The following is a 27,663-nucleotide window of genomic DNA, read 5'->3' on the forward strand; positions in this document are numbered from 1 at the left end:
GCCTTTTAAAAATATTTTTACCAATTCTTGATCAAAATTAATCTATATCAATTTTCAGCGATCAAAAATTCTTACACATCTTGGTACGAAGTATGGAGCATCTGTCTCGAGCAACAGTTTGTTGATAGGAATGTTACGAGCCAGATCATGAGTTGGCTTGGCTGTTCTGTATGTGACAAGGGGAGTAACTCCAATGAACAAGTTTGGGAATGCATCTATCCACAGTTTGGCATTCTTGTACTCATTGGTGAAACAGTGACAGTGTATTTTCCAATTTCTTGGTACCATCTGTGAGAAAGAAAATATATATGAAACATACAATAAAAGATTATGTCTATGCAAAAATAAGACGAAGGGAAGCAACTATAACAAGAGGGCAATATGGCTCTAAGTTGATCACCTGAAACAGACTATTTAGCCTCAAATATATGTATGACACACAGAATCACAACTAGTAACAATTGTGTTTGATACAGAAACATAAAACTGGTCAAGTGCCCCAATTTTGAACAAATGTGAAAGGTCCTTACAAGGATGCCACAGACCAAATTTAACTAGAACTGTCACAGGAGTGACTCATACCCCCACCATACGGTCTTGTCACAGAAGAATGGCAACCATAAGAAATCTTAAAAATACTTCGGAGTACTTCATCCTGGGCTTCCACATATAAGTAATACTAGTATAATACTAGTATAGTAATACTAGTAAATATATTAAATCTCTAATATTAGAGATACACTAAAAGTGAATACAAAAAAGTGTCTTACTGACCCATGTTACCACAGAAAAATGTTTTTACTTTTTTCATAGGACTTACAATAAAAAAGTTAGAAAAATACCTAAAATATTGAAAATCTAAAAATAGACTAATTCCTGGAATTTAAGGGGAAGAAACTCAGTACAAAAGTTAAAAAAAAGTTACTTCTCTTTGGCTCTAAGCCAATCAGAATGAGATAAAGTGAAAATACATCAAAATTAACCTTTAAATTCTAGGTAAAAGGGGACACAATTCAAGAAAAATTAGTGTCAGAGTTATGCATCTTGTGTCACATGATGTGGGTGATGAGGTGGAACATCTATTTTAAGTCTGAATCAAATCCATTCAGTAGTAACTGAGATATTGTGAAAATACATCAAAATTAACCTTAAATTCTAAGTAAAAAGGGGCATAATTCATGAAAAATTGGTGTCAGAGTTATGCACCTTGTGTCACATGATGTGGGTGATGAGGTGGAACATCTATTTTATGTTTGAATCAAATCCATTTTGTAATAATTGAGATATAGTGAAATTACATCAAAATCAACCTTAAATTTAAAGTAAAAGGGGACATAATTCATAAAAAATTTATGTCAGAGTTAAGCATCTTATGTCACATCATCTGGGTGATGAGGTGGAACAACTATTTTAAGTTTGAATCAGTTCCATTTAGTAATAACTGAGATATAGTGAAAATACAACAAAATTAACCTAAATTCTAAGTAAAAGGGGACATAATTCATGAAAACTAGGTGTAAGAGTTATGCACCTTGTGTCACATGATGTGGGCACATGATGTGGGTGATGAGGTGGAACATTTATTTTAAGTTTGAATCAAATCCATTCAGTAGTAACTGAGATATAGTGAAAATACATCAAAATCAACCTTAAATTCTAAGTAAAAAGGGGCATAATTCATAAAAAAATGGCGTCAGAGTTATGCACCTTGTGTCACATGATGTGGGTGATGAGGTGGAACATCTATTTTAAGTTTGAATCAAATCCATTTAGTAATAACTGAGATATAGTGAAAATACAACAAAATTAACCTTAAATTCTAAGTAAAAGGGGACATAATTCATGAAAACTTGGTGTCAAGAGTTATGCACCTTGTGTCACATGATGTGGGTGATAAGGTGGAACATGTATTTTAAGTTTGAATCAAATCCATTTGGTAATAACTGAGATAATAGATTTCGGGACGCGACGGGACGCGACGTGATGCGACAAAACTGACTCCTATATACCCCCCTCAAACATGTTTGGTGGGGGTATAATTAAGATCCTCCAGAAAAGTCATTTTAAGATATGACACAGACCATGCTTGGTGTAATTGTGACCAGTAGTTTCACAGAAGAAGATTATTATGCCATGTCGAATAATCAACAATGGAAGCCTGTCCATCCACATATACTAGTAATAACTTCAGGTGTGCTAAAAAGCTGAACTTTTAACTGCTGACATATTATATCCCTTTATCTTGTTTGTTTGTTTGTGTTGGGGTTAACACCATTTTTCAGCAGTATTTCAGTCATGTAACGGCGGGCAGTTAAATTCTGTACCAGTACAAACCTGTTCTCCGCAAGTAACTGCCAACTTCCCCACATGAATCCGAGGCAGAGGACGAATGATTTCAGACACGTTGTTTATCAAATCGTCACGGAGAACATATGCCCCGCCCAAGAATCGAACTCACGACCCCACGATCAGTAGACCAACGCTCTACCTACTGAGCCTTAGCGGGCGGGTCCCTTTACCTTGAAACAACCAGAATACTACACACACATTATTATACCTCATTTTTGTCTACAATGATAAAATCCCATTACCCGAGAAAGAGATATTTTGACTATCAAAAACATTTTCAATATTTTTGACACGTGACCAAGCGGAAGTGACTGTCAGGTCATGTGACCACGCTGATATTTTGAATGTCATATAAGGGCAAATAACTGCTTCAATTTTTTAGCCAAATCATGAAATGATTGCCTCCCTTGCACACATATAGTAGTGACGTCACTATTCAATGTGTACACAGGCGATTCAGTAACTGTCAGAAAGAAAAACAAAAGAATTAAACACATATTTTAAACTTTTTTATGTACTTAATTTTGTTGGGTATAATAAAATAAATATCATATGGCAGCGTGTGTGACACTGATATTGTCAACCCTCGAAACAGAATGTCACCACTCAGCTTTCGCCTCAGCTGTACATGTGACTTTGAAAACAATAGTTCCCTTCTGATTCCGTCATGTTATATTACCGATCAAAAGTATAAGATTAATCTGAAGAAAACAAATCAACCTTGTTTCCACCTGACTGAAAAGATTCAAGCAAGCGTGGTTCTTGCAGATTGTTGAACATCTATCAAGTGGTTCAGGAAGTGTTTTCTGTTTGAAGCCACAGTATATTAAGGCACATACCTTCAACAAAAGTTTAACTAGAATAGTATTTACCTCTTTCATAATTTCGAGACAGTCACTTTCTGCCTGTCTACAATGTATAACAAGAACCTTCTCTAGATCTAAAGCCATCTTTAGCTGTCGACGGAACACTTGTTTCTGTACCTCCGCATGCTGATAAAACCTACAATATGCATTGTCCCGTTCAATTTACCAAATTTCACTTCCACTGAAAATTATCCAAACAGTTTTAACACAAGGTATCTGTAAGACAAGTCACCACTTAAGGTTTTGCTCTGCCAAGAGTGTAGTTTTGTTTTTTTTTCATAGTGAAGAGTAAGGAGAGATATACAGTTAAGTCTTACCAAATCCCAGTTTATTTTAGTGAGTCTGAAATAACTGCATATTACATATGAAAATATCATGTGTATTAATTCAGTTTTACTATGTCAACAGTTAAGACGTTTTATTTCACTTACGTTCCAGAGTAATCTAGTCCTATTTCTCCCAGGGCTATACACTTGCTGTGACGTAGACATTTCTTCAACCCTAACTCAGCTGCAGCTGTGAAGTCTGTAGCCATTTTTGGATGACATCCCATAGCTATCCAAACATTGGGTTCCTTGGCAACGTCTAACCATAACCCACCTAGTCAGGTAAGAAAACATAATTTAAGCAATGGAAAAATATAACAACAACATGCTACAATACTTTTCAACTATGGTGCAGGCTTTTATATTCATTAACAAAATCATACATTTGTCAATTTTACTGTCTTAAACATTATGTTGATGCTTCTTTTTTAAATTAGGTTTGAAGTAATTCTGCTTTTTTAGGTCTGTCTTTTCCTAGTGTGGTATCAGTCTGAAAATTTGAAACCATTTTCTTTGTATTTGATAGAACTAGAATGTGTCTGTAGGACACAGGATGTGCCCCCCACTGGTACATTTGTCATAAATGAGAGCCAATAATTTAAATGTTTGCAGTCTTAATGGGGTATAGCCTCAACAATCATTTTATGAAAAGGATTCATTATTCTAGGCCCTTTACTTTTTGAGCTATGAGCATCACAAACAAAAAATCCACTATTTTGGTTATTTCACGGGCCATAACTCTGTAATAAGAGCTAAGATTCTCAAGAGGAATGCCAAGTGTGCAAGTTCACATCACGATAAAGACTCCAGCAAGGTTTCCTGAATTCACATCTGATACTTTTTGAGCTAGGCACACAACTAGGTGAATAAGTGCATTTTTTTTACTATTTCAGGGGCCATAACTTTAAAAATAGGGGGTGGAGCCAGCCAAAAAATTAGAGGTGTGCAAGTTTATATCATGATAAAGACTTATGCATGTTTTCAACCATTTATATTAAATACTTTTTGAGCTAGGTGCATCACAAGGTGAAAATGTGTATTTTTGACTATTTCAGGGGCCATAACTCTAAAAATAGGGGGCGGACCCAAATGAAAAATAGGAGGTGCGCAAGTTCATATCATGATTAAGACTCATGCAAGTTTTTCATGAATCTATATCAAATACTTTTTGAGCTAGGCATGTTACAAGGTGAACATGTGCATTTTTGACTATTTCAGGGGCCATAACTCTGAAAATAGGTGGCCGACCCAAGTGAAACAAGAGCACCGCCTTGCGGGTGCTGACGCTCATCTGATTTTTTTTTTGTGTAATAGAAATATTGTCCTACCCATGATTTTCTAAGTCTAAAAAGGGCCATCATTCTTGCAAAAAAGCAGGATAGAGTTATGTTTCTTGATGTTCAGTGTCCACTTATGATGGTGAAAAACTGTTGCAAGTTTTAAAGCAATAGCTTTGATAGTTTATGAGAAAAGTTGACTTAAACATAATACTCAACCAAGAAAATGATTTTCTAAGTCCAAAAGGGGCAATAATTATTGCAAAAAGCAGGATGGAGTTATGTTGCTTGCTGTACAGGGTCAGCTTATGATGGTGAACAAGTGTTGCAAGTTTCAAAGCAATAGCTTTGATAGTTTAAGAGAAAAAGTTGACCTAAACATAAAACTTAACCAAGAAATCTGATATTTTCTAAGTCCAAAAGGGGCCATAAATCTTGCAAAAATCAGGATGGAGTCATGTTTCTTGCTGTACAGGGTCAACTTATGATGGTGAACAAGTGTTGCAAGTTTTAAAGCAATAGCTTTGACAGTTTAGGAGAAAAGCTGACCTAAACATAAAACTTAACCAAGAAAACTGATTTTCTAAGTCCAAAAGGGGCAATAATTCTTGCAAAAAGCAAGATGGAGTTATGTTTCTTGATGTACAGGTTCTGCTTATGATGGTGAACAAGTATTCCAAGTTTCAAAGCAATAGCTTTGATAGTTTAGGAGAAAAGTTGACCTAAACATAAAACTTAACCAAGAAATCTGATATTTTCTAAGTACAAAAGGGGCCATAAATCTTGCAAAAATCAAGATGGAGTTATGTTTCTTGCTATACAGGGTCAGCTTATGATGGTGAACAAGTATTCCAAGTTTCAAAGCAATAGCTTTGATAGTTTAGGAGAAAAGCTGACCTAAACATAAAACTTAACCAGGCAACGCCGACGCAGACGCCGACGCCGACGCCGACAACCGCTCAAGTGATGACAATAACTCATCATTTTTTTTCAAAAAATCAGATGAGCTAAAAAAGGAGGTGCGCAAGTTCATATCATGATTAAGACTCATGCAAGGTTTCATGAATCTATATCAAACACTTTTTGAGCTAGGCGTGTCACAAGGTGAAAATGTGCATTTTTTACTATTTCAGTTTGTTTGCTTTGGGTTTAACACCGTTTTTCAACAGTATTTCAGTTATGTAACGGCGGGCAGTTAACCTAACCAGTATTCCTGGATTCTATACCAGTACAAACCTGTTCTCCGCAAGTAACTGCCAACTTCCCCACATGAATCAGAGGTGGAGGACTAATGATTTCAGACACAATGTCGTTAATCAAATAGTCACGGAGAACATAAGCCCCGCCTGAGGATCGAACTCGCAACCCCGAGATCCATAGACCAATGCTCTTACCCACTGAGCTAAGCGGGTGGGCATGGGCCATAACTCTGAAAATAGGGGGCAAAGCCAGATGAAAAATAGGAGGTGCGCAAGTTCATATCATAATCAAGACTCATGCAAGGTTTCATGTATCTATATCTAATACTTTTTGAGCTAAACATGTCACAAGGTGAAAATGTGCATTTTTGACTATTTCAGGGGCCATAACTCTAAAAATAGGGGGCGGAGCCAGATGAAAAATAGGAGGTGCGCAAGTTCATATCATGATTAAGACTCATGCAAGGTTTCATCAATTTATATCGAATACTTTTTGAGCTAGGCATGTCACAAGGTGAAAATGTGCATTTTTGACTATTTCAGGGGCCATAACTCTGAAAATAGGGGCGGAGCCAGACGAAAAATAGGAGGTGCGCAAGTACATATCATGATAAACACTCATGCAAGGTTTCATCAATTTGTATCAAATACTTTTCAAGCTAGGCGCGTCACGAACTTCGGATGTACAAACGGATAAGACCAAATCTATATGCTCCCACCACTCCCCACCACTGTCATGGATAGTGGAAGGCTCAAACCTTTCACTTCCGAGTTGTGACCTTGACCTTGAGCCGCCTCATGAGTTCTGCACATCATTTTGATGTGGTGACCATTTGACCAAAGTTTCATGAAAATCTTTCAAGGGGTTTAGGAGATACTGATCGGACACAAAATGGAAGGCTCAAACCATTCACCTTGAGTTGTGACCTTGACCTTAAGTCAACATGGCTGAGCTTAAAACAGACCAATGTGGTTTACAAAGTAATACCCTATATTGCAAACACTATGAAGGTACTAAAGGAAATAATTCATGTTCAAGAGGCAATATGACAGAACATTTGAACGGCTACCATTCTCAACAATTGGTATGGAACTAGCATTTCTAGTAAGTTTTATTCAAATACTCAAACCATGTCTTAATAGTTCCAGATGGATGTTAGGAAGGTTGTAAATACCAAATTTATATCCCACTCCTTTAATTTGGGGATAACAACAATAACAAGAGCTGTCTCCATAGGATGACACATGCCCCCGATGGCACTTTGAATGAATAGTTATGGCCGATGTTAGAGTTTAGGACCTTTGAGCTACGGACCTGGGTCTTGCGTGCGACACGTCGTCTTACTGTGGTACACATTCATGCCAAGTTATTTGAAAATCCATCCATGGATGACAAAGATATGGACCGGACACGCCCATCAATGCACTATCCTTTAACGTCTAAGTGTGACCTTGACCTTTAAGCTACGGACCTGGCTCTTGCGCGTGACACGTCGTCTTACTGTGGTACACATTCATGCCAAGTTATTTGAAAATCCATCCATCAATGACAAAGATATGGACCGGACACGCCCATCAATGCACTATCCTTCAACGTCTAAGTGTGACCTTGACCTTTGAGCTACGGACCTGGGACTTGCGCGCGACATGTCGTCTTACTGTGGTACACATTCATGCCAAGTTATTTGAAAATCCATCCATCGATGACAAAGATATGGACTGGACACGAAAATTGCGGACAGACTGACAGAAGGTTCAAAAACTATATGCCTCCCTTCAGGGGCATAAAAATCAGAAATAGAACTTAAAGAATTCTGTAAAATTAAGTTCTGCAGCTGTTACTTCCAACAATCATAGTCAGCAAGGTGTCTATGTACTTACCACTTGGTGTGAAGGTATTAGGGTTACAGAAAACTGCCACACAGCCTTTAAACATGTCTGGAAATGTTTCCAAATGTTTATCCATGTATGCCTTGAAGCTTCCCTTGAAACCTTCTCTAGAGAACAGGAAGTCCAGATGACAATGTGTATCAATATACTCCACACCGAAATTGTGAAACAGTTTAAAATTTGTTTTCCAGTCACTACGGATGGATGTTGCCTCGCTATCTGTCTCTGATGGTGAATAAAATCCCGAAGCCTGACCCGGGGAGAATAAGTATCTACTTGTTGGACTTTCTGGCAGCCTCTTTCTATGTGGTTGAACAGCAGAAGAGCTTACAGATTTTGAATTATTATATTCATTTTCTTCATTTTTACCATTCAAAGCAGGGCGACTTCTTGGTGTATACATCCAGAACGGGCTATTTCCAACAGGTGGCAATGGTGGAAAGGGAGGTAATTGCTTTTCTTGTTCTGAACCAAGGGCAGGAAACTCCTGAGCTATGGCATCTACCTGATCACTATCTAATCTTCCCTCTGACTTCAATGCCTTGCCTGCTGTTTCTGCTATAATTCCAGATAAAGTTCTTTTCTTAGTATGATCATGTAACATTTTCTTTGGGGGCTGCCTTTCATTTGAGGAGAAAGACTTCAGTGACTTTTGTTTCAGTGTTTTAGTATGTCCTCTACTTAGTTTAACAGCAGCTGTGGATTTTCCATACAGCTTAGTCCTACTTTCCTTCTGATTGTTATCTGCAGAATCTATAGATGAACTGTCATCATCTCTATCCTTTTTCAGTTTCTTTGGAGTGTGCTTCAACTGGTTGCCATATTTTGAATTGATTTCCTCTTCTGTTTTACATAAAATGTTTACATCAAAAGGTTCTATTTCAGATGAGCTGTCGTCACTCGAGCCATAGTCAACAATTTTTATGGAACTTCTTGCCTTGGGAGTTGCACTAGGTTTATTTTTTTCATCAATAGGACTGTGATTTGTTGGAACTGTAGATCCATCTCTGTCTGTTGAATGGCAATATGGAGCAGGTTGGGGAAACCTTGCATAAGCTTTCGCATTTTCTTCCTCATACATTCTGTAGTCTGTTGGAGGTTCATTGTAAACTGGTCCTGGTGGGGATTCCCAGGGTGTGTTTGGTCCATATGCAAATCCACGACCGAACATCTGGTAAACTGTTGATGGGGGAGGCCACTGTAGTGGAGGAGGTGGTGGGGGCATAGAAAGAATCCTTGGATCCATGGGCCATTGTTCCATATGTGAGAAAGGCCTTAACCGTGGACGATAAGCTCCACCTCTGTAGGGAGGTGGATGTACTGAGTAAGGTGACCTAGGTCGGCACAACATTCTTGGTCTATTTGCATCTTCCTGCTCTGCTCTATCAAACTGCCCTGAACTCACTGCTACCTTCTCTCTCTTACTTTCCATCATTTCATTTACAGGAATTTCACAATCATCGATGTCATATGATGGTAATTCATTCCTTATTCTTCTGACATTATTGTCTTTGTGAATTTCAGAACTTCCTGAATAATCACATAGCTTTCCAACCATTACTGAAGTCCTGCTAGTCCATTCCTCATTATCTGATATTTGTGGGGACTGGGAAAAAGCAGCAAATTTGATATTTTCGTCACCACTAGTTTCACTACAATCTCCTGAACTTGATTCATAATTGTATAGTCTTAAACTTTGATCTGCAGCATGTTCTTTTGCTGAAGTCTTTCTTCCAAAAGATTGATTGTCTTCAAACACAAAGCTAGTCATTCTATTTTCACCTCTCATGGGCATTTTATTTACATCTACCTCAAAATTTTTCAATACTTTTCCTTTTTCCCTAGAATCAGATCTCAATGGTCTCATTTCCATGACAGATGTTTCGCTTTTTTTGTTTTCCTTCTTTTCTTTGTTTGTACTTCCTAAAGTATTTTCAATATTTTCACCCTCTCTGAAGTTGTTGCCCTGTCCCTGAAATCCTTCTAGAGTACAATTTCTTTCTATCGCTTGTTGATTTTCAGTAATTTTCTTATCAATTGCTGACCCTAACGTAGCTATCAGATTGTCCTGAATCCTTTCTGCTACTGAAGCTCTTTCAATAGCAGAGCTAGCCTTAGAAAGGTGCTGTGCTGCATTGCTAAGACAAGTGGGCAACTTACAGTACTGATTATTCATGTCCAGGGATGCTTCATTGTTATTATTAACATTTGGAAACATGGTGTGTTCTTTTTTATTAATTGTTTCATTTTTGCCACCAGAAGAATCATGACATTCATACCCAAACTTCTCATTCTGTAGCTGTATCAAACTCTTTAGAGATGGCTGCTGAGATGACATTTTCTGGTGTGAACTATTCTCTAATTGGCTGAGAGTTAGCCTATTAGTGTCTAGGTGTGACCTACTCTGGAAGTCAGAATCTTCCATACCTGAGGAAAAAAATCTTATGCATGTTATTTTTTTATTTTGATAAAAAATTTGCTTTCTTTTATAAATAGTGATGCTACCAGTATACTGGTAGTGGTATGTAAATCATACAATCACGTTCCCTAAACTTTTGTGTTTACACTTACTTTATACACAGCATGTTTAAAAGAAATTTGCAAATGACAACTTACAACAAGTCTATCAGTTGTCATTTATTTGCAGAGAACAAGTTGCTACTGGTACCAAAACCAGGAAACAAGGTTACATTAACTTACCAACACTATATAATTGAAATACTGAGCCCAAGTAAGAAAGCTAATTAAAACTTTTTCATGTATTTGGTATGACATGGCCAAAATGCACACCTACAACATCCCAGACTCAAAGCAGGCACTCTACCATTAGGCTATCAAGGCAGTCCAAAATTCATTCAGTAGAAACACGCGTTTAGTTTTCGTAGAAAAATATTTATTTTTCAGGAACAATTTCAATTTCCAGCAAATAAAAAACATTAATAAAATGTAAACTAGAAATGTGTCCATGGGACACAGACGCCCCCACTATATGACAAAGGACACAAATTTTTTCCTAGGTCGGGGGCCGTAACTCCTACAATACTGAATGAATCCGGACGCAAAACCCGAGGTGCACAATTGCACATGCTGACCAACATTCCTGTAACTGACCAACATTCCTGTAAACTTTGGTGACTCTAGATCAAATAATTTTGGAGCTACGCACGACACATTAAAATGACCAAGTTTTATCTAAGTCAGGGGCCATAACTCCTACATGGATGAATGAATCCGGATGCGAAACCCCTGGTGCTCAACTGCACATGCTGACAAATATTCCTGTAAACTTTGGTGACTCTAGGTCAAATGCTTTTGGAGCTATGTGCGACACAACATTAAAATGACCAATTTTTTACTAAGTCAAGGGCCATAACTACTACACGACTGAATGAATCCAGACGCGAAACCCCAGGTGCACAACTACACATGCTGACCAACATTCCTGTAAAGTTTTGTGACTCTACGTCAAATACTTTTGGAGCTAGGCGCGACACAACACTAAAATGACCAATTTTTACAAAGTCAGGGGGTATAACTCATACATGACTGAATGAATCCAGACGTGAAACCCCAGGTGCACAACTACACATGCTGACCAACATTCCTGTCAAGTTTTGTGACTCTACGTCAAATACTTTTGGAGCTAGGCACGACACAACATTCTCGGAAGGACGGACAAGGGCAAATCTATATGCCTCCCCCCCCCCTCAAAGTGGGGGCATAAAAAGAAATGCAATCATAAGAACATATAGTAATATTGTATCTTAATCCATATAATCTGATATCTTAATATCCTGTTAAACTAGAGCTGCTTTTGAGAAAAGCACATGTCTCCCACAACTGCCTAATCATCTGAATAGTTATGTATCTGAGTCAATCATGCACCAATACATGTATCACTGGCATCTGTTTACAGAGTGATTTTCGGTAATTCAAGGGCGATAATTTTGAAGTGCCTGGGCCGATTTGGCTAATTATCGAACCTGGCCAAGGACTTATTGGCAAACCTATTTTGTTTAAGTTTGGTGAAGATCGGATGAGAAATGTTTGACCTAGAATGCAGACAAGGGCGTACAGAGCGATTTTCCATATTTCAAGGGCCATTATTCTGAAGTGCCTGGGGCTATTTGGCTCGTTATCGAACTTGGCCAAGGACTTATTGATAAACACATTTTGTAAAAGTCTGGTGAAGATCTGATGAGAACTGTTCAACTTAAGAGCACGGACAAGAGTAAAAAGGTCAATTTTCGGTAATTCAAGGGCCATAATTCTGAAGTGCCTGGGGCGATTTGGCTTGTTATAGAACATGGTTTAGGACTAACTGGTAAACAAATTTTGTTAAAGTTTGGTGAAGATCGGATGAAACTGTTCAACCTAGAGCGCAGACAAGATTTGTTACAGACAGACACACACATGGACACACCCACACGGACAGCAGTAAATCAATATATCTCGAACACCACTATGTGGTGGGAGACATAAATACTATTCTTTATATGAAAGTGAAAAAGATGGCAATAATGGCCACAGATCACTGATGCCAGTTTCACAGCTGGCTTGGAAGGTCAACTAAGGAACATTTATTTGAAATTATTTTGAAATCAAACCTGCAGTTTCTGAAAAGATTCTCGAAGTTTCTACCATAGCTGCATATAAGAAAACTTGATGTCACCCTTTAAGGTCATCTTTTTTAACGTAACTGAATGAGATGAAGGAGACTGGCAGATCACCCAAAGCACATTTGTGAGAAATAAATTTTGAACTGGGTAAGCAGTTTCAGAATGTTTTTAAAGTTTTCTATATAGACATACAGTGAAAATTAGACAAAGCCCTGGCAACCATATTTTTTGACGAATCAATATGGCTCGAGGGTCAACCAAGTAATTTTGCAGTGAAATTATTTTCAAATCATGCCAAATATCTCCGAGGTTTTTTAAGTTCTTCCTTTTTGGGTCACTTGGATGTCCTAGATTTGAAGAAATTCGAAAGGGACCTACCCCAAGAATCATAACTGTGCCGTTTGGCAAAAACTGACTAGGTTGTTAAGGCGTTGATCTTTAAAGAAACTGTAGACAGCAGACATCAAATAATCAAAAATCTGTTATTAGGAACAATTTATATCTGTCACACACAACTGTTACACAACATTGCAATTTTACAGTAAATCATCTTTTAGTGTAGTGATATCTTGCAACACATACCTGTTTTCTTCTCTGTTTGGGCTGAGTAGACCACTCCTTCAAATCCAGGTGGTGGACGGACTATATCAGTGTTTCTAACAGAATTTTCTCCCACTTTTTCACAAACATCAGACCTTTCACTGTAAACTGTAAATCACTACAAGCACTCAAACAGCTGACAAATTTTGACTGTGTTTATAAAACCCCAAGAACTGAACTTTTGCAGAACTCAAGAAACCAGCGACCTCTCTACCCCTTTATTGCTTGGAGATGCACCCTCTTTTTCTTGAACATTCTGTTGTTTTGAAAGCATTTCATAGATTCTTTTCTTCTTTTCTGGCTGCCTTAATCTTTTTCAGTAATATTTGCTGCTGTGTGACATTTTATCAGTAAAATGGGAATTGATGCAAGTAACAATAGTATCTCCGATAACCGAGTAATATTCAGATTCGTCCCCAATCCTGCATGCTTTTTACAATGGTAGCTCATGGTCATGAAAGTTTTGTGTCAGAAAAGGTATCTTGTAAATTTCAGCGTTGTCATGGAAATGTTAATGCTTACTTATGGTTAGTAACTGGTAAACAAGAGCTCCCCAAAGCGGGGCAATATACACCCGAAGTGTTACAACAGGGGATGGGAGCAAAATTTAAAGAACTTGACTGTTAACGCCCAAAGGACAGGAACAACAAAGGGAAGAAATTCAAAAAAAAAAAAAACCATGGTAAACAAACAAGAGGACCATGATGGTCCTGAATCGCTCACCTGTCCTCAAATGACCCAGTTTTAAACCAAGTATGACATCGTTTTTTCTATTATTTGACATTATGACCTAGTTTTTGACCTCATGTGACCCAGTGTTGAATCTGACCTAGATATCATCAAGATAAAAATTCTAACCAATTTTCATGAAGATCCATTGAAAAATATGGCCTCTAGAGAGGTCACATCATTTTTTATTATTTGACCTACTGACCTAGTTATTGAAAGCATGTGACCCAGTTTCGAACTTGACCTAGATAACATCAAGATGAACATTCAGACCAATTTTCATGAAGACCCATTCAAAAGTATGGCCTCTAGAGAGGTCACAGGGTTTTTCTAATTTTAGACCTAGGTTTTGACTGCAGTTGACCCAGTTTCAAACTTATTTAGATATCATCAAGATGAACATTCAGACCAACTTTCATACAGATCCAATGAAAAATATAGCCTCTAGAGAGGTCACAAGGTTTTTTTATTATTTGACCTACTGACCTAGTTATTGATAACACGTGACCAAGTTTCGAATTTGACCTAGATATCATCAAGGTGAACATTCTGACTTACTTTCATGAAGATCCATTGAAAAGTATGGCCTCTAGAGAGGTCACAAGGTTTTTCTATTTTTAGACCTACTGACCTAGTTTTTGACCGCAGTTGACCCAGTTTCAAACTTGACCTAGATATCATCAAGATGAACATTCTGACCAACTTTCATAAAGATCCCATGAAAAATATGGCCTCTACAGAGGTAGGTTTTTTTGTTATTTGACCTACTGACCTAGTTATTGACGGCCTGTTATCGGTTTCGAACTTGACCTAGATATCACCAAGATAAACATTCTGACCAATTTTCATGAAGATCCACTCAAAAGTATGGCCTCTAGAGAGGTCACAAGGTTTTTCTATTTTTAGACCTACTGACCAGGTTTTTGACCACAGTTGACCAAGTTTCAAACTTGACCTAGATATCATCAAGATGAACATTCAGACCAACTTTCATACAGATCCAATGAAAAATATAGCCTCTAGAGAGGTCACAAGGTTTTTTTATTATTTGACCTACTGACCTAGTTATTGATAACACGTGACCAAGTTTCGAACTTGACCAAGATATCATCAAGGTGAACATTCTGACTTACTTTCATGAAGATCCATTGAAAAGTAAAGGTTTTTTTATTATCTGACCTAGTGACCTAGTTTTTGATGGCACGTGACCCAGTTTCAAACTTGACCTAGATATCATCAAGGTGAACATTCTGACCAACTTTCATGAAGATCCATTGAAAAGTATGGCCTCTAGAGAGGTCACAAAGTTTTTCTATTTTTAGACCTACTGACCTAGATTTTGATCGCAGTTGACCCAGTTTCGAACTTGACCTAGATATCATCAAGATGAACATTCTGACCAACTTTCATAAAGATCCCACGAAAAATGTGACCTCTAGAGTGGTCACAAGCAAAAGTTTACGCACGCACGCACGGACGACGGACGCTGCGCGATCACAAAAGCTCACCTTGTCACTATGTGACAGGTGAGCTAAAAAATCCTTACCAGGTACAGGTATGTCAAAATACACCTAAAAATTGGAGGTACCATTCATGTTGTAACACAGAAAAGTGGTCTCGGTTTTTCCCTACAGCCAATAATAATAAAGTTTCAAAATAAGCTATAAGTAACATAAAACGGAAGTAATTTAAAAAACTTTTATTGTAAGTGAACAAAAAAGGGATCTGCCAAATAAAAACAAGAGCACTGCAATGCAGAGCAATATACACAAAGCAAAGTCATATATGACCTTTGACCCCTAAGTGTGACCTTGATGTTGAACTGAGACATTCAAAACATGTGCTCTGCATGTCGTCTCGGTGTGGTGAACATTTGTGTAAAGTTTCATTGAAATCCTTCAAGGGGTTCAAGAGTGGACACAAAATTGCTAAAGGACGGACACCGGGGGTTCTGCACACCATCTTGATGAGGTGATCATTTGACCAAAGTTTCACGAAAACCCATCAAGGGGTTTAGGAGTTACATAGCAGACACAAATTGTTACGGATGGAAAGAGACCATTCCTATAAACCCCACCCCCACTACTCTCGGCTGGGAATTAAAAAGATACTTTTAGACATAAAGCAATATGTGATCAATGCAAAACATTTTGCTGGGCATTACTGACAGAATGCAAGTTCAAGCCCGGACTCAGCAAAAACCATCTCAACTTATAACAGCAAGCTACCTGTATTCTAATTTCTATTAAGGGTTTTCTTTAACAATTACTAATGCACAGGTCTGCAGTCAAAAACTTATTCTAACACGATCCGATTCATTTTCCTATTAAACAAAGAAGGCTGAAAACTGAATTATTATACAACAATTCAGTTCTGACTTCACAATTATTATGTCATAGCTCAGTGATTTTTTTTGCCTATTTTTACTGCAGATTTTTGGCAGTTTCCCCTTGCCAAATTAGGCTATTTTTTTCCCCAAAAAATCATCAATTTTTCCCCCTAAAAGAGGTGTTTTCCCCCCTCAAATTAAAAGCTTTTATTTCCAAAATTTAACAGTTTATATTTGGATGAAAGATCCGCGATATCTAAGATGTAACTGGCAGAAATGACAACAAAAACGTCCATTTTCAGATCAAAACTGCATCAATTTACCCTCGCTTAAAATACGTGACAAACAAAATATTGGCGATTTTCAAAAGACGTATGGACTTCAGTCGGTTTAAATATGTTTCATTATGCCAGTAAATCATTTATGAAATAAAGAGGGCCATAATGGCCCTATATCGCTCACCTGTTATTATTTCACTTAAGGACAAGAAGGTCAAACAAGAGCACCGCCTTGCGGGTGCTGACGCTCATCTGATTTTTTTTGTGTGATAGAAATATTGTCCTACCCGTGATTTTCTAAGTCTAAAAAGGGCCATCATTCTTGCAAAAAGCAGGATAGAGTTATGTTTTTTGATGTACAGTGTCCACTTATGATGGTGAAAAACTGTTGAAAGTTTTAAAGCAATAGCTTTGATAGTTTATGAGAAAAGTTGACTTAAACATAATACTCAACCAAGAAAATGATTTTCTAAGTCCAAAAGGGGCAATAATTATTGCAAAAATCAGGATGGAGTTACGCTGCTTGCTGTACAGGGTCAGCTTATGATGGTGAACAAGTGTTGCAAGTTTCAAAGCAATAGCTTTGATAGTTTAAGAGAAAAAGTTGACCTAAACATAAAACTTAACCAAGAAATCTGATATTTTCTAAGTCCAAAAGGGGCCATAAATCTTGCAAAAAGCAGGATGGAGTTATGTTTCTTGCTGTACAGGGTCAACTTATGATGGTGAACAAGTGCTGCAAGTTTTAAAGCAATAGCTTTGATAGTTTAGGATAAAAGCTGACCTAAACATAAAACTTAACCAAGAAAACTGATTTTCTAAGTCCAAAAGGGGCAATAAATCTTGCAAAAAGCAAGATGGAGTTATGTTTCTGCTGTACAGGGTCAGCTTATGATGGTGAACAAGTATTCCAAGTTTCAAAGCAATAGCTTTGACAGTTTGGGAGAAAAGTTGACCTAAACATAAAACTTAACCAAGAAATCTGATATTTTCTAAGTACAAAAGGGGCCATAAATCTTGCAAAAAGCAAGATGGAGTTATGTTTCTTGCTATACAGGGTCAGCTTATGATGGTGAACAAGTATTCCAAGTTTCAAAGCAATAGCTTTGATAGTTTAGGAGAAAAGCTGACCTAAACATAAAACTTAACCAGGCAACGCCGACGCAGACGCAGACGCCGACGCCGACGCCGACAACCGCTCAAGTGATGACAATAACTCATCATTTTTTTTCAAAAAATCAGATGAGCTAAAAATCATAATCAAAATCAATCAAAAGAATCATGAGAAAATATAGCTGAAATTTTCTTAAAGGTACAGATATGTCAAAATACACCTATAAATTGGAGGTACCATCCATGTTGTACCACAACAAAGTGGTCTTGGTTTTTCCCTACGGCCAGTAATAAAGTTACTAAATAAGCTATTTATAGTAACATGAAAGGGAAGTAATTAGAAAAAAATTATTGTAAGTGAACAAAAAAGGATCTGCCAAATAAAAAAAAACTAGAGCACTGCAATGCAACACAAATGCAGAGCAATATACACACAAAACACAATCATATGACCTTTGACCCCTAAGTGTGACCTTGACCTTGAAGTGTGCCATCCAAAACATGCGCTCTGCACATAGTTTCGATGAGATGAACATTTGTGTCAGGTTTCTTTGAAATCCTTCAAGGAGTTCAAGAGTTACAGAGCAGAAGGGAAATTGCTAACCTGTTGACAGACAGGCAGATGGACACCGAGACGATAACATAATATGTCCCTTAGGGCATATAAAAAGGAATCAAGATCTTATGGTGATACAAGTTGTGTGCAAGTTTGGTTAAAATCAGATCATAAATGAAGCTGCTATTGTGTAGACAAGGTCAAAATTGCTAATTTTGGCCCTTTCAGGAACCTATTATGGGATCAGGCTAGTTTAAGAAAAGAACCAAGATCTTATGGTGACACAAGTTTTGTGTAAGTTTGATTAAATTTAAATCATACCGTTAAATAAAGCTGCTATTGTGCAGGGGCCATAACTCTAAATCCCATTAAGGGATTTGGCCAGTTGAAGAAAGGAACCGAGATCTTATGGTGACACAAGTTTTGTGCAAGTTTGATTAAATTCAAATCATAGATGAAGCTGTTATTGTGCAGACAAGTTCAAAATAGCTAATTCTGGTCCTTTCAGGGGCCATAACTCTGGAACCCATTATGAAATCTGGCCAGTTCAAGAAAGGAACTAAGATCTTATGTTGATACAAGTTGTGTGCAAGTTTGGTAAAAATCAAATCATAAATAAAGCTGCTATTATTGTGCAGACAAGGTCAAAATAATTTTGGCCCTTTCAGGAGCCATAACTCTGGAACCCACAATGTGACCTAGCCAGTTCAAGAAAGGTGATACAAGTTGTGTGCAAGTTTGATTAAAATAAAATCATAAATGAAACCACTATCGTGCAGACAAGAAATTGTGGACGGACGACGGACGATCATAAAAGCTTACCCTGTCACTATGTGACAAGTGAGCTAAAAATTACAATATCTCTTCTACTTTTTGAAAAATTGGAGATCAAAATTGGCACAAATGTACCGATTTTGGGATAGTCAAAATTTTGGACATTTTCAAACCTCAAGGGAATGAACTGAAAATTGAAGAAAACAATTTTTATAATTTGTATTGGTGTCTTAATTAATTTTACCACCCTTAAATTTCACAAGTGGTTTTGAAAAAAATTAACATTCAGTTAGTAATGAAGAGATTTATATCACTTAGTATGGAAATTAAACACATCTCTGATTTTCCCAATTTTGGGTATTATCACGCTTATTTTCCCAATTCAGCAGGCATAGTCACCTTTTTTTCAAAAAAAAAAAAAAAAAAAAAAAAAAAAAAAAATCACTGTAGCGTCAAACGGCTCGCTGGAAAAGAAACCAATTGGAAAAGGGCAAATGTTTAATGAATGCCGTCAAGGATGTACTTTAAAGTCTTTGGTAACTTGTTTAGAATCGAAATAATATATCTCATTCAGTGATTTGCTCTTGAATAAAATCATTGTCATTCAGATGCGTATTATTGTATCACTCGGGCTGCGCCTTAGTGATATAATTCCTTCACATCTGAACTCCTAACAATGATTTATTCAGCGACAAATCACTAAATGAGATATATTATTTCTTAAATAAACACTTGTGTAAAGAACCAGCTCTAGAAAGCATATAGCTATCAAAATACAGGACATTCCAAACATGGTTACCTTTCTTGTTTTTCGACAATTCAATGTCACTGTTCTGTGTGGTAGGAGTCGAACATAAAGGCTGTATCACAAATCCAGGAGCTTTACCATCCACTTGTTTACTCACAGAAGATTCGTCATGTTCTGAAAGTAGATACCAAATATATCTAGTAACAAAAAGTAAACAGAACAATGAAATGATAACTTAAAATGCAAATTACTATTAATCACCTGGTATATTTATATCGTAATTAAAATTAATGACAGTATAGTCAATTAAGCAGCATTTCTTCAGTAGCAAGATGAAAACTGCACAGGGCTTCACATACTAAGAAAATGCAGTTAAGAAAGACGGCTAAACTGGAATAAAAGAAGACAAACAAAATTGATCAGAAAGTTTATTACCTAATGATTCATATGACTGGTACCCCAAATCAAAACTTGGCTCAACTGTGCCAGGAGACAGGATCTTGTGCAATCTGGTTGGCTTGCCGGCCTCACATTCACAACTTCTCCATAGCATGAACTGCACCTGAGAAGGTTTGCATGTACATTTTGGTTCTACCTTGGTATCCTTGTCATTTTCTATGGTTTTAAGATTGGTCTTTTCAATTCCCATATCTTTTGACTTAACAATTTTGTCACAACAACTTGAGCTCGACTTTTGTACAGACTGTGCAGTTTTCATCTTGCTATTATCTAGAACACTCCCTGTAGATTCTACTGGCTCTACCTTTCCTAGATCTGTTTTAATCTGTTCAGAGCTACATTCAGATAAAGAAAACGTATCTACAAGGTCATGCTTATTCGTTACTTCAGGACTCTGATTCACCCACTGATGCATCCGTTCACACCAGTAATCTGGTATTAAGTTTATGCCTTCAGGATTTTCCAAGAGATCTTTCGAACTGTCTATCTGTTTTGTCTTTCCTTGATGACCGTTTTTAAGACTCTGACCCGCCTTTCTACTGTCTTTTCTATTTTCTGCAATTTTGGTGTCTATTTCTTCTCCAGTTCCAGCAAGTTTATCTCCTACTGCATTTCCAACATTATGATTTTCCATTTCCATGTTTTCATCTTGACATGAGTATGGTTCAGCACACCAATAATAAGGCATCTGACTACCACACTGCATTTGTCTGTTATACATCTCCCAATAATAATTCATCTGAATATGCTCACACCATCTGCGATATGCTTCATAGTTGTATGGGTAGTTTGGGTGCCATGGACCAAACTGTCCTTTCTGTAAGTAATCTGCATTCATGGCATTCTGCTTGTACCAGTATCTTGCATACTGTTCATAGGTTTGTCTGTATTCTTCATAACCTGTTTGTTCTACTTCAGTATTCAAATTTCCAGATTCAAAATCCACCCCTTCCTCAACTGATTTATCACAACAGAAACCACCACTTCCATCGTTCTCCCAAGCTTTACTTTCATCAAATGGCAAATCTGAAACATCTGCCTCACTTGTCATATTTCCATTGCCAGAATAAACACAAGCACCATCTCTTCTTGCGTAAATTGAGCTTAATGAACTACTATCTTCAGCTACATCTTTCCTACCTAAGCCTTCACTACCTTTCCAAATGTCATCATTATTCTCATTACCAATAGCAGATGCAGTATTTTCAGGAATGCTTACACCCAAGTGATCATCATCTTGCTCTGCACTGACATGTTCCTCGGAGTCTCCTGGTTTATTCCGACCAATTGCAATGAATTTGTTATCATAATTTAATTCTCTGCTTGTCTCAGTTTGAACAGAGTCACTAGGTCTATTCTCTTCTTCAGATTTCAAATTAATGATACCCTTATTAGAGTTTTCATCAATGATCTCACTTTCATCAATAGTTGAATATTTCCCATAGTTTTCATTGGTCCAACTGATTTCATCTCCTGACTCGATAACTTCTAGAGGTACAGGTGGTAGATAGAGTGCCTGTGTTTGTGAAGCAGCCAATTTCTCATTTGATAAATCATCATTCATTCCTAAGCAAGAAGTATCATTACACTGATCTTCTGAACTGTCTTGAACACTCTGAATTTCACTTTTTAATGAAATTTTTTCCATAACTGCAGTATCTTTTCTCAGTGAACTTTCTGCTTCAAATGGAATTTCTTTCTTCGTTGGTTTTTCTTCCTCCACTGAAATTTCTTTCTGTCGGGCACTTTCTTCTTTCACTGTAATTTCTTTTTCTGGCCAACACACTGGTGGTGATGGTGGGAGATAGGGCACTACATGGTTGTCATTGTCTACAATTCCTCTTTTTGATAAATTCTCTTCTTTAGAAGTATGTTTTTGTTCTTTATCAAAGTATTCTTCAACTTTTTCAGTTTCATATTCTCTTTCCTGTCTTTCATGTTGCAGATCTTCATTTGTTCTTTCTATATATTCATCTTTTCTTCTCTCATTTTCAGATAAACTTTTAGTAACATCAACATTTAAACTTGGTTCATCATTTGTAGCTTCCAACTCTGAAGTCCAGTCTTCTGAGACTGGTATCTTCCACAGGCTCTTATTTGTTTGATCAATGCCCCTTTCTCTAGAACCGTTCCATGAGGATTTGAACTTTTCTGGTGTTTTTACATTTGAGTCTAGTAATGAAATCATACAACTGTCACTGTCCAAATGAACTTTCTGATGAACATACTTTCTACATTCTTGCGCATGTCTAGCTCGTTCAAAATTTCTTGAATAATTTTTTGACTGATAATCATGATAAGCTGTATTTCCATATCCTCTTCTTTCTATACCCTGTCTGCAAAGTCTGTTTCTGTAAGGGTTTTGCTTAAAGTCACGAATATTTTCACTCATAAAACTGCCATCCGCTTGTTCTATCTTCTTAACTTCAACAACATTGGCCTTGAAACGAGGTGGTGTTTCAAATTCTGTGGAATTTTTCCTTTTTATCAATGGTAAATGCTGTGATGGATTGTTCCTAAACTGATGATCTCTTCCATCAGATGATCTTGCCAAACCTCTACTTTTTCTCATACTGCTTGAATTTTCAGAACTGTCTCCTTCCTTCTTCAAACAGATGTCTGACTCTACTTTGTCTATCAAGGCCTCAAAATTGACTTTTACCTGTGTCTTAGCCTGCTCAACAGTCACTGGCACTGAGCTTGCACTTACTTGTGTTTCTGTACCTAACTCCTTTTCAACTTCTCGCACAGAACAACCCTCAGTTGATATTTTCTTAGGAGTACTATGAAAAGGTATACACTGTTCATCAGCAGTAAATTCCTTGTTATTTTTAAATTCAAATGGGTCTGTTTCCAAATCAATACACTTTAGCTCTTTCACAAAAGGTTCAGTTTTTTCTTGAGTACTTACATCATATTTTAAGTCATTAGTAATACAATCCGTTGCTATCTGTTCTGATTCAGATTTTACAAAATTTATGTTTTTCACACAAGTTAGGTCTTGATTTTTACAAGAAACCTCTGCATTATCTAATTCAACAGGGTTGTTATTAATGTCTGTTTGTGAAACACTTTTGTAACAATTTTCCAAACCATCTGAAAAACCAATTTGCAACTTATCAATCCAATTCTCACTGCTCAACAAATCAGCTGGTAAGCTTTGTACATTACAACTTTCAATGTTAGTATGCAACTCTTTATCCCAATCTTCAAATTGACTTACACTGGTTTTATTCAAAAAGCCTTCCTTCACTTCTACTTCTACCTCACCTATCACGTTTTTAAAAAATTCTTGTTTATCTTCATTATGTCCTCCTGTGCCAATTTCACCTTCATTTCTGTTGCTATTTGATTCATTCTTTATTGCTAAATTGATCTGTCCTTTATTTGTCCATCTTTTCTCTTTTGATTGGTATCTGGTTTTGTTCTTTCCACCCTTTCTGTGACTAAAACCTTTGAAAGTTGGTCCAGATTTAAAACCTTTCCCGTGAAAATTTTCTACATTTTTATCTGGTTCTATTGCTTTTGTAGCAATCTTTATACCTGCTTCCTTACTAGTTGACTGCCCATTTACGCCTTTGAGATTGAATACATCAGTGCACTTTTTTTCGAAGACAGGTTTATTTTCATTCAGTTCTCCATGTTTAAACTCATCTGATTCCTTTCTATGAGCAACAGAATCTGCTTTAGTTAAGCGTCCCAAGTCTTTAACTGATTGTCTTAAAATACGTAAAATCCCTTGTTCGCCAGATTTCTGTGAACTAGGCAAGGTAACTGACTGTGACATGATCTGTCAAACATTTACCTGAAATTAAGTAACATTTACAGTGCAGTGAAACAATCTTTATACTAAATTTGATTAAACAAAAATGGGAGTAAGTGTTGTAAACAAGAGCTGTCACTATTAGTGATAAATAATTATAGAAGTAAACCAAAAATTGATATTTCTAGATAGAAAGGTTACACATTACTTTTTTTAGTGATATGAGTACTTGGTAGACCTACAAGAATGTCAATGTTATTTGCTACGCAGTTGTTGGCTGCAAAATTCTATCGTTCTGGAAAGAGCAGTAGCACAGAAGAAAACAACAGTGCAACCCCAGGTTATCTGATAAGAAGTTTTCAGGTCATTGTTTTGAGTTGAACGTTACATTTAGATCTAGTGTGCAAGACTGAACATTTAATTTCAGTGGTAAGGAGAACCGTTCAGTTCTACCAGTAATCTGCAAAGATATACATACACAAAACTACAGTGCCGATTCCTGGTACGCAAGTCGCAACTGTCCCATAGAAATTTCTGAATGTCACATAAAATTTCTAAATGTCACATAAGTTTTTGTGTATGATGGGCCATTGTCCCATGCAGTTTTTTTCCCAGTTACTGCAAGAAACAGACCATGTTAACCTTTGACTTCTAAGTGTGACTTTGACCTTGGAACTAGGGGTCTAGTTCTTGCGCATAACATGTCATTTCATTATAGGTAACATTTATGTCAAGTAATCTTAAAATCTCTTCATCGATGGCACAGTTGTGGACCAGACAAGAAACAGACCATGTTAACCTTTAACATCTAAGTGTGACCTTGACCTTAGAGCTAGGGATCTGGATCTTGCGCATAACATGTCGTCTCATTATGGGGAACAATTATGCCCAGCAACTTCAAAATCCCTTGATGAGTGGCAGATTTCTGGAGCGTATACCAGAAACAGACCTTTAACCTTTGAATTCTAAGTGTGACCTTGACCTTGGAGCTAAGGGTATGGGTCTCGCGCAAGACACATCGTCTCATTACGGTAAACATTTATGCTTAGTCATTTTAAAATCCCTTTGTGGATGGCAGAGTTATGGACCGGACATGAAACAGATCCTGTTAACCTTTGACCTCTTAAATGTGACCCTGACCTTGGAGCTAGGGGTCTGGGTCTTGCGCATGACACGTCATCTCATTATGGTGAACATTTATGCCAAGTTATTTGAAAATCCTTTTATGGATGGGAGAGTTACAGTCCAGACAATAATTTACCGGACAGACGGACACACGGAAAAAGCGATTTTAATATGCCCACCTTCGGGGCATAATAAAATACAAGAAGCCGATAATTGCCCTGGACCTCTCACCAGAGTTTCAATAAAACACAGCTCAAACAGATTACAATATTAGCAATGTCATATAAGAAACATGTTTGCCGTATTACCTTAAGGCCTGCAACATCACCAGGAAGCCATGATTATTTATCAATCATTACAATTAATTATTTTGAAATTGGGCCTAAAAGAAAAACTTAAAAAAAAAAATTCTAGTTTTTGACCCCACATGACCCTGTTTCAAACTCGGCCTAGGAATCATCAAGATAAACATTCTGACCAAGTTTCATGAAGACAGGGTCATAAATGTGGCCTCTAAGGTGTTAACAATCTTTTCCTTTGATTTGACTGGGTGACCTAGTTTTTGACCCCATATGACCCAGTTTCAAACTTGGCCTAGGAATCATAAAAATATACATTCTATCTAAGTTTCATGAAGATAGGATCATAAATGTGGCCTCTAGAGTATTAACAAGCTTTTCCTTTTATTTGACCTGGTGACCTAGTTTTTGACCCCACATGACCCAGTTTCGAATCTGACCTGGAGATCATCAAGATAATCATTCTGTGCAAGTTTGTATCAAATCAAAGCATAAATGAAACCTCTGTATGGCTGAAAGGGCCAAAATAGAAAATTTTGCCACTTTCAGGTGCAGTAACTCTAGAACACATCATGAAATCTAGCCAGTTTTCGAAAGGAACCGAGATCTTATTGTGACTTAAGTTGTATGAAAGTGTGGTTGACTGAATGTACAGGAGATCACAGAGTGATCTTGGCGCCCACCACTGAGCCATTTTTGAATGTTCCAATTTCAAGACTAGCTCAAGGTCTCAAGGTCAAATTTCATTTTGGTACACAACACTGTACATGTGGTCCATGCATGCGGTCGTAATTTGAAAGCTGTAGCTTGTGAAATGTGAAAGTAGGTCACTAGATCAATTTCAAGGTCAAAGTTCACTTCCGTACACAAAACTATGCATGTGCTTCAAATTTGGAGGCAGTAGCTTGAGAAATGTGAAAGTGGGTCACTTGGTCAAAGTCAAGGTCAAATTCCATTTTGGAACACAAAAATATGCATGTGGTCCAAATTTGAAGCCTGTAGCTTGAGAAATGTGAAAGTAGGTCACTAGGTCAATCTCAAGATCCACAAAACTATGCACGCGGTCCAAATTTGAAGGCTGTAGCTTGAGAAATATGAAAGTAGGTCACTAGGTCAAAATCAAAGTCAAATTTCATTTCTGAACACAAAACTATGCATGTGGTCCAAATTTGAAGCCTGCACCTTCAAAAATGTGAAAGTAGGTCATTAGGTCAATGTCAAGGTCAAAGTTTGTTTCGGTACACAAACATGTGAGCCCGCCCGCTTAGCTCAATAGGTAAGAGCGTTGATCTACGGATCTCGGGGTCGCGAGTTCGATCCTCGGGCGGGGCGTATGTTCTCCGTGACTATTTGATAAACTACATTGTGTCTGATATCATTAGTCCTCCACCTCTGATTCATGTGGGGAAGTTGGCAGTTACTTGCGGAGAACAGGTTTGTACTGGTACAGAATCCAGGAACACTGGTTTGGTTAACTGCCCGCCGTTACATGACTGAAATACTGTTGAAAAATGGTGTTAAACCCAAAACAAACAAACAAACAAAAACAAACATATGCATGTGGTCCAAAGTTGAAGGCTGTAGCTACAGAAATGTGAAAGTAAGTCACTAGGTCAAGATCAAGGTCACATCTCATTTACATCAAAATAAAAACATGAGGTATGGAATCAAAATTTGCATACCTGCTGGAATCACAGAGTTACTGCAAAACCAAGTGTTAAGACCCTATTAGTGGCCTCTTACGATCATGTAAGGGTAAGGCAGTGGTTCCAATTCTTTTTATACACAGATCATGTTAACAAGGTAAAAATTAACAAATTTGGTTTCTTTCAGGGGTCAATTAGGGGCCGTAACTCAGAACCTATAATTGGATCTGACGCAGTTATCATGGAATCCAAGATCTATTGTTGTCAAAGATATTTTGCAAATTTGTATCTAATCAATATTATACCAATACAAGTTGTGTGCAAGTTTGATTAAGGTTCATTGCAAAATGTTGTCTCCATCGTGTTCACAAGCCAAAATAGCAAATTTTGGCCCTTTAAGGGGCAATAACTCTGGAACCCATGATGGGATCTGGCCAGTTTTTTAAAGGAACCGAGATATTATGCCAATACATGTTGTGTGCAAGTTCGATTTAAATCAATTGCAATATGTGCTCTCTATCGTGTTCACAAGCCAAAATAGCAAATTTTGGCCCTTTAAGGGGCCATAACTCTGGAACCCATGGTGGGATCTGGCAAGTTTTCGAAAGGAACTGAGAAATTACGCCAATACAAGCTGTGTGCAAGTTCGATTGAAAATGTGGTCTCCATCATGTTCACAAGAAATTGTGGATGGATGACGGACTGACGAAGGGCGGTC

At 37.3% G+C, this 27,663-nt stretch overlaps 1 protein-coding gene across 3 annotated transcripts in view; it reads right to left on the reverse strand.

The window, feature by feature from the left end:
- Positions 1–27,663, reverse strand: part of LOC123528711 (uncharacterized) — an 84,022-nt gene that overhangs the window by 36,966 nt on the left and 19,393 nt on the right. For 2 of the 3 annotated variants that reach the window (XR_008366751.1, XM_053521594.1), the window contains exons 2-8: positions 20,089–23,917; positions 19,705–19,827; positions 13,109–13,234; positions 7,899–10,334; positions 3,647–3,815; positions 3,222–3,351; positions 76–288 (exon numbers count right to left, since the gene is read on the reverse strand). Coding sequence is in view for 2 of the 3 variants with exons in the window: in XM_053521594.1 (XP_053377569.1) it covers positions 76–288; positions 3,222–3,351; positions 3,647–3,815; positions 7,899–10,334; positions 13,109–13,234; positions 19,705–19,827; positions 20,089–23,899 (7,008 nt within the window). In the remaining variant the exon portion in view is untranslated. The remainder of the gene's footprint in view (positions 1–75; positions 289–3,221; positions 3,352–3,646; positions 3,816–7,898; positions 10,335–13,108; positions 13,235–19,704; positions 19,828–20,088; positions 23,918–27,663) is intronic. The other variant, XM_053521595.1, reaches the window with a different exon arrangement.

Source organism: Mercenaria mercenaria, chromosome 13 (genome assembly GCF_021730395.1).
Source record: "Mercenaria mercenaria strain notata chromosome 13, MADL_Memer_1, whole genome shotgun sequence".
In the NCBI taxonomy this organism is placed as follows: domain Eukaryota; kingdom Metazoa; phylum Mollusca; class Bivalvia; order Venerida; family Veneridae; genus Mercenaria; species Mercenaria mercenaria.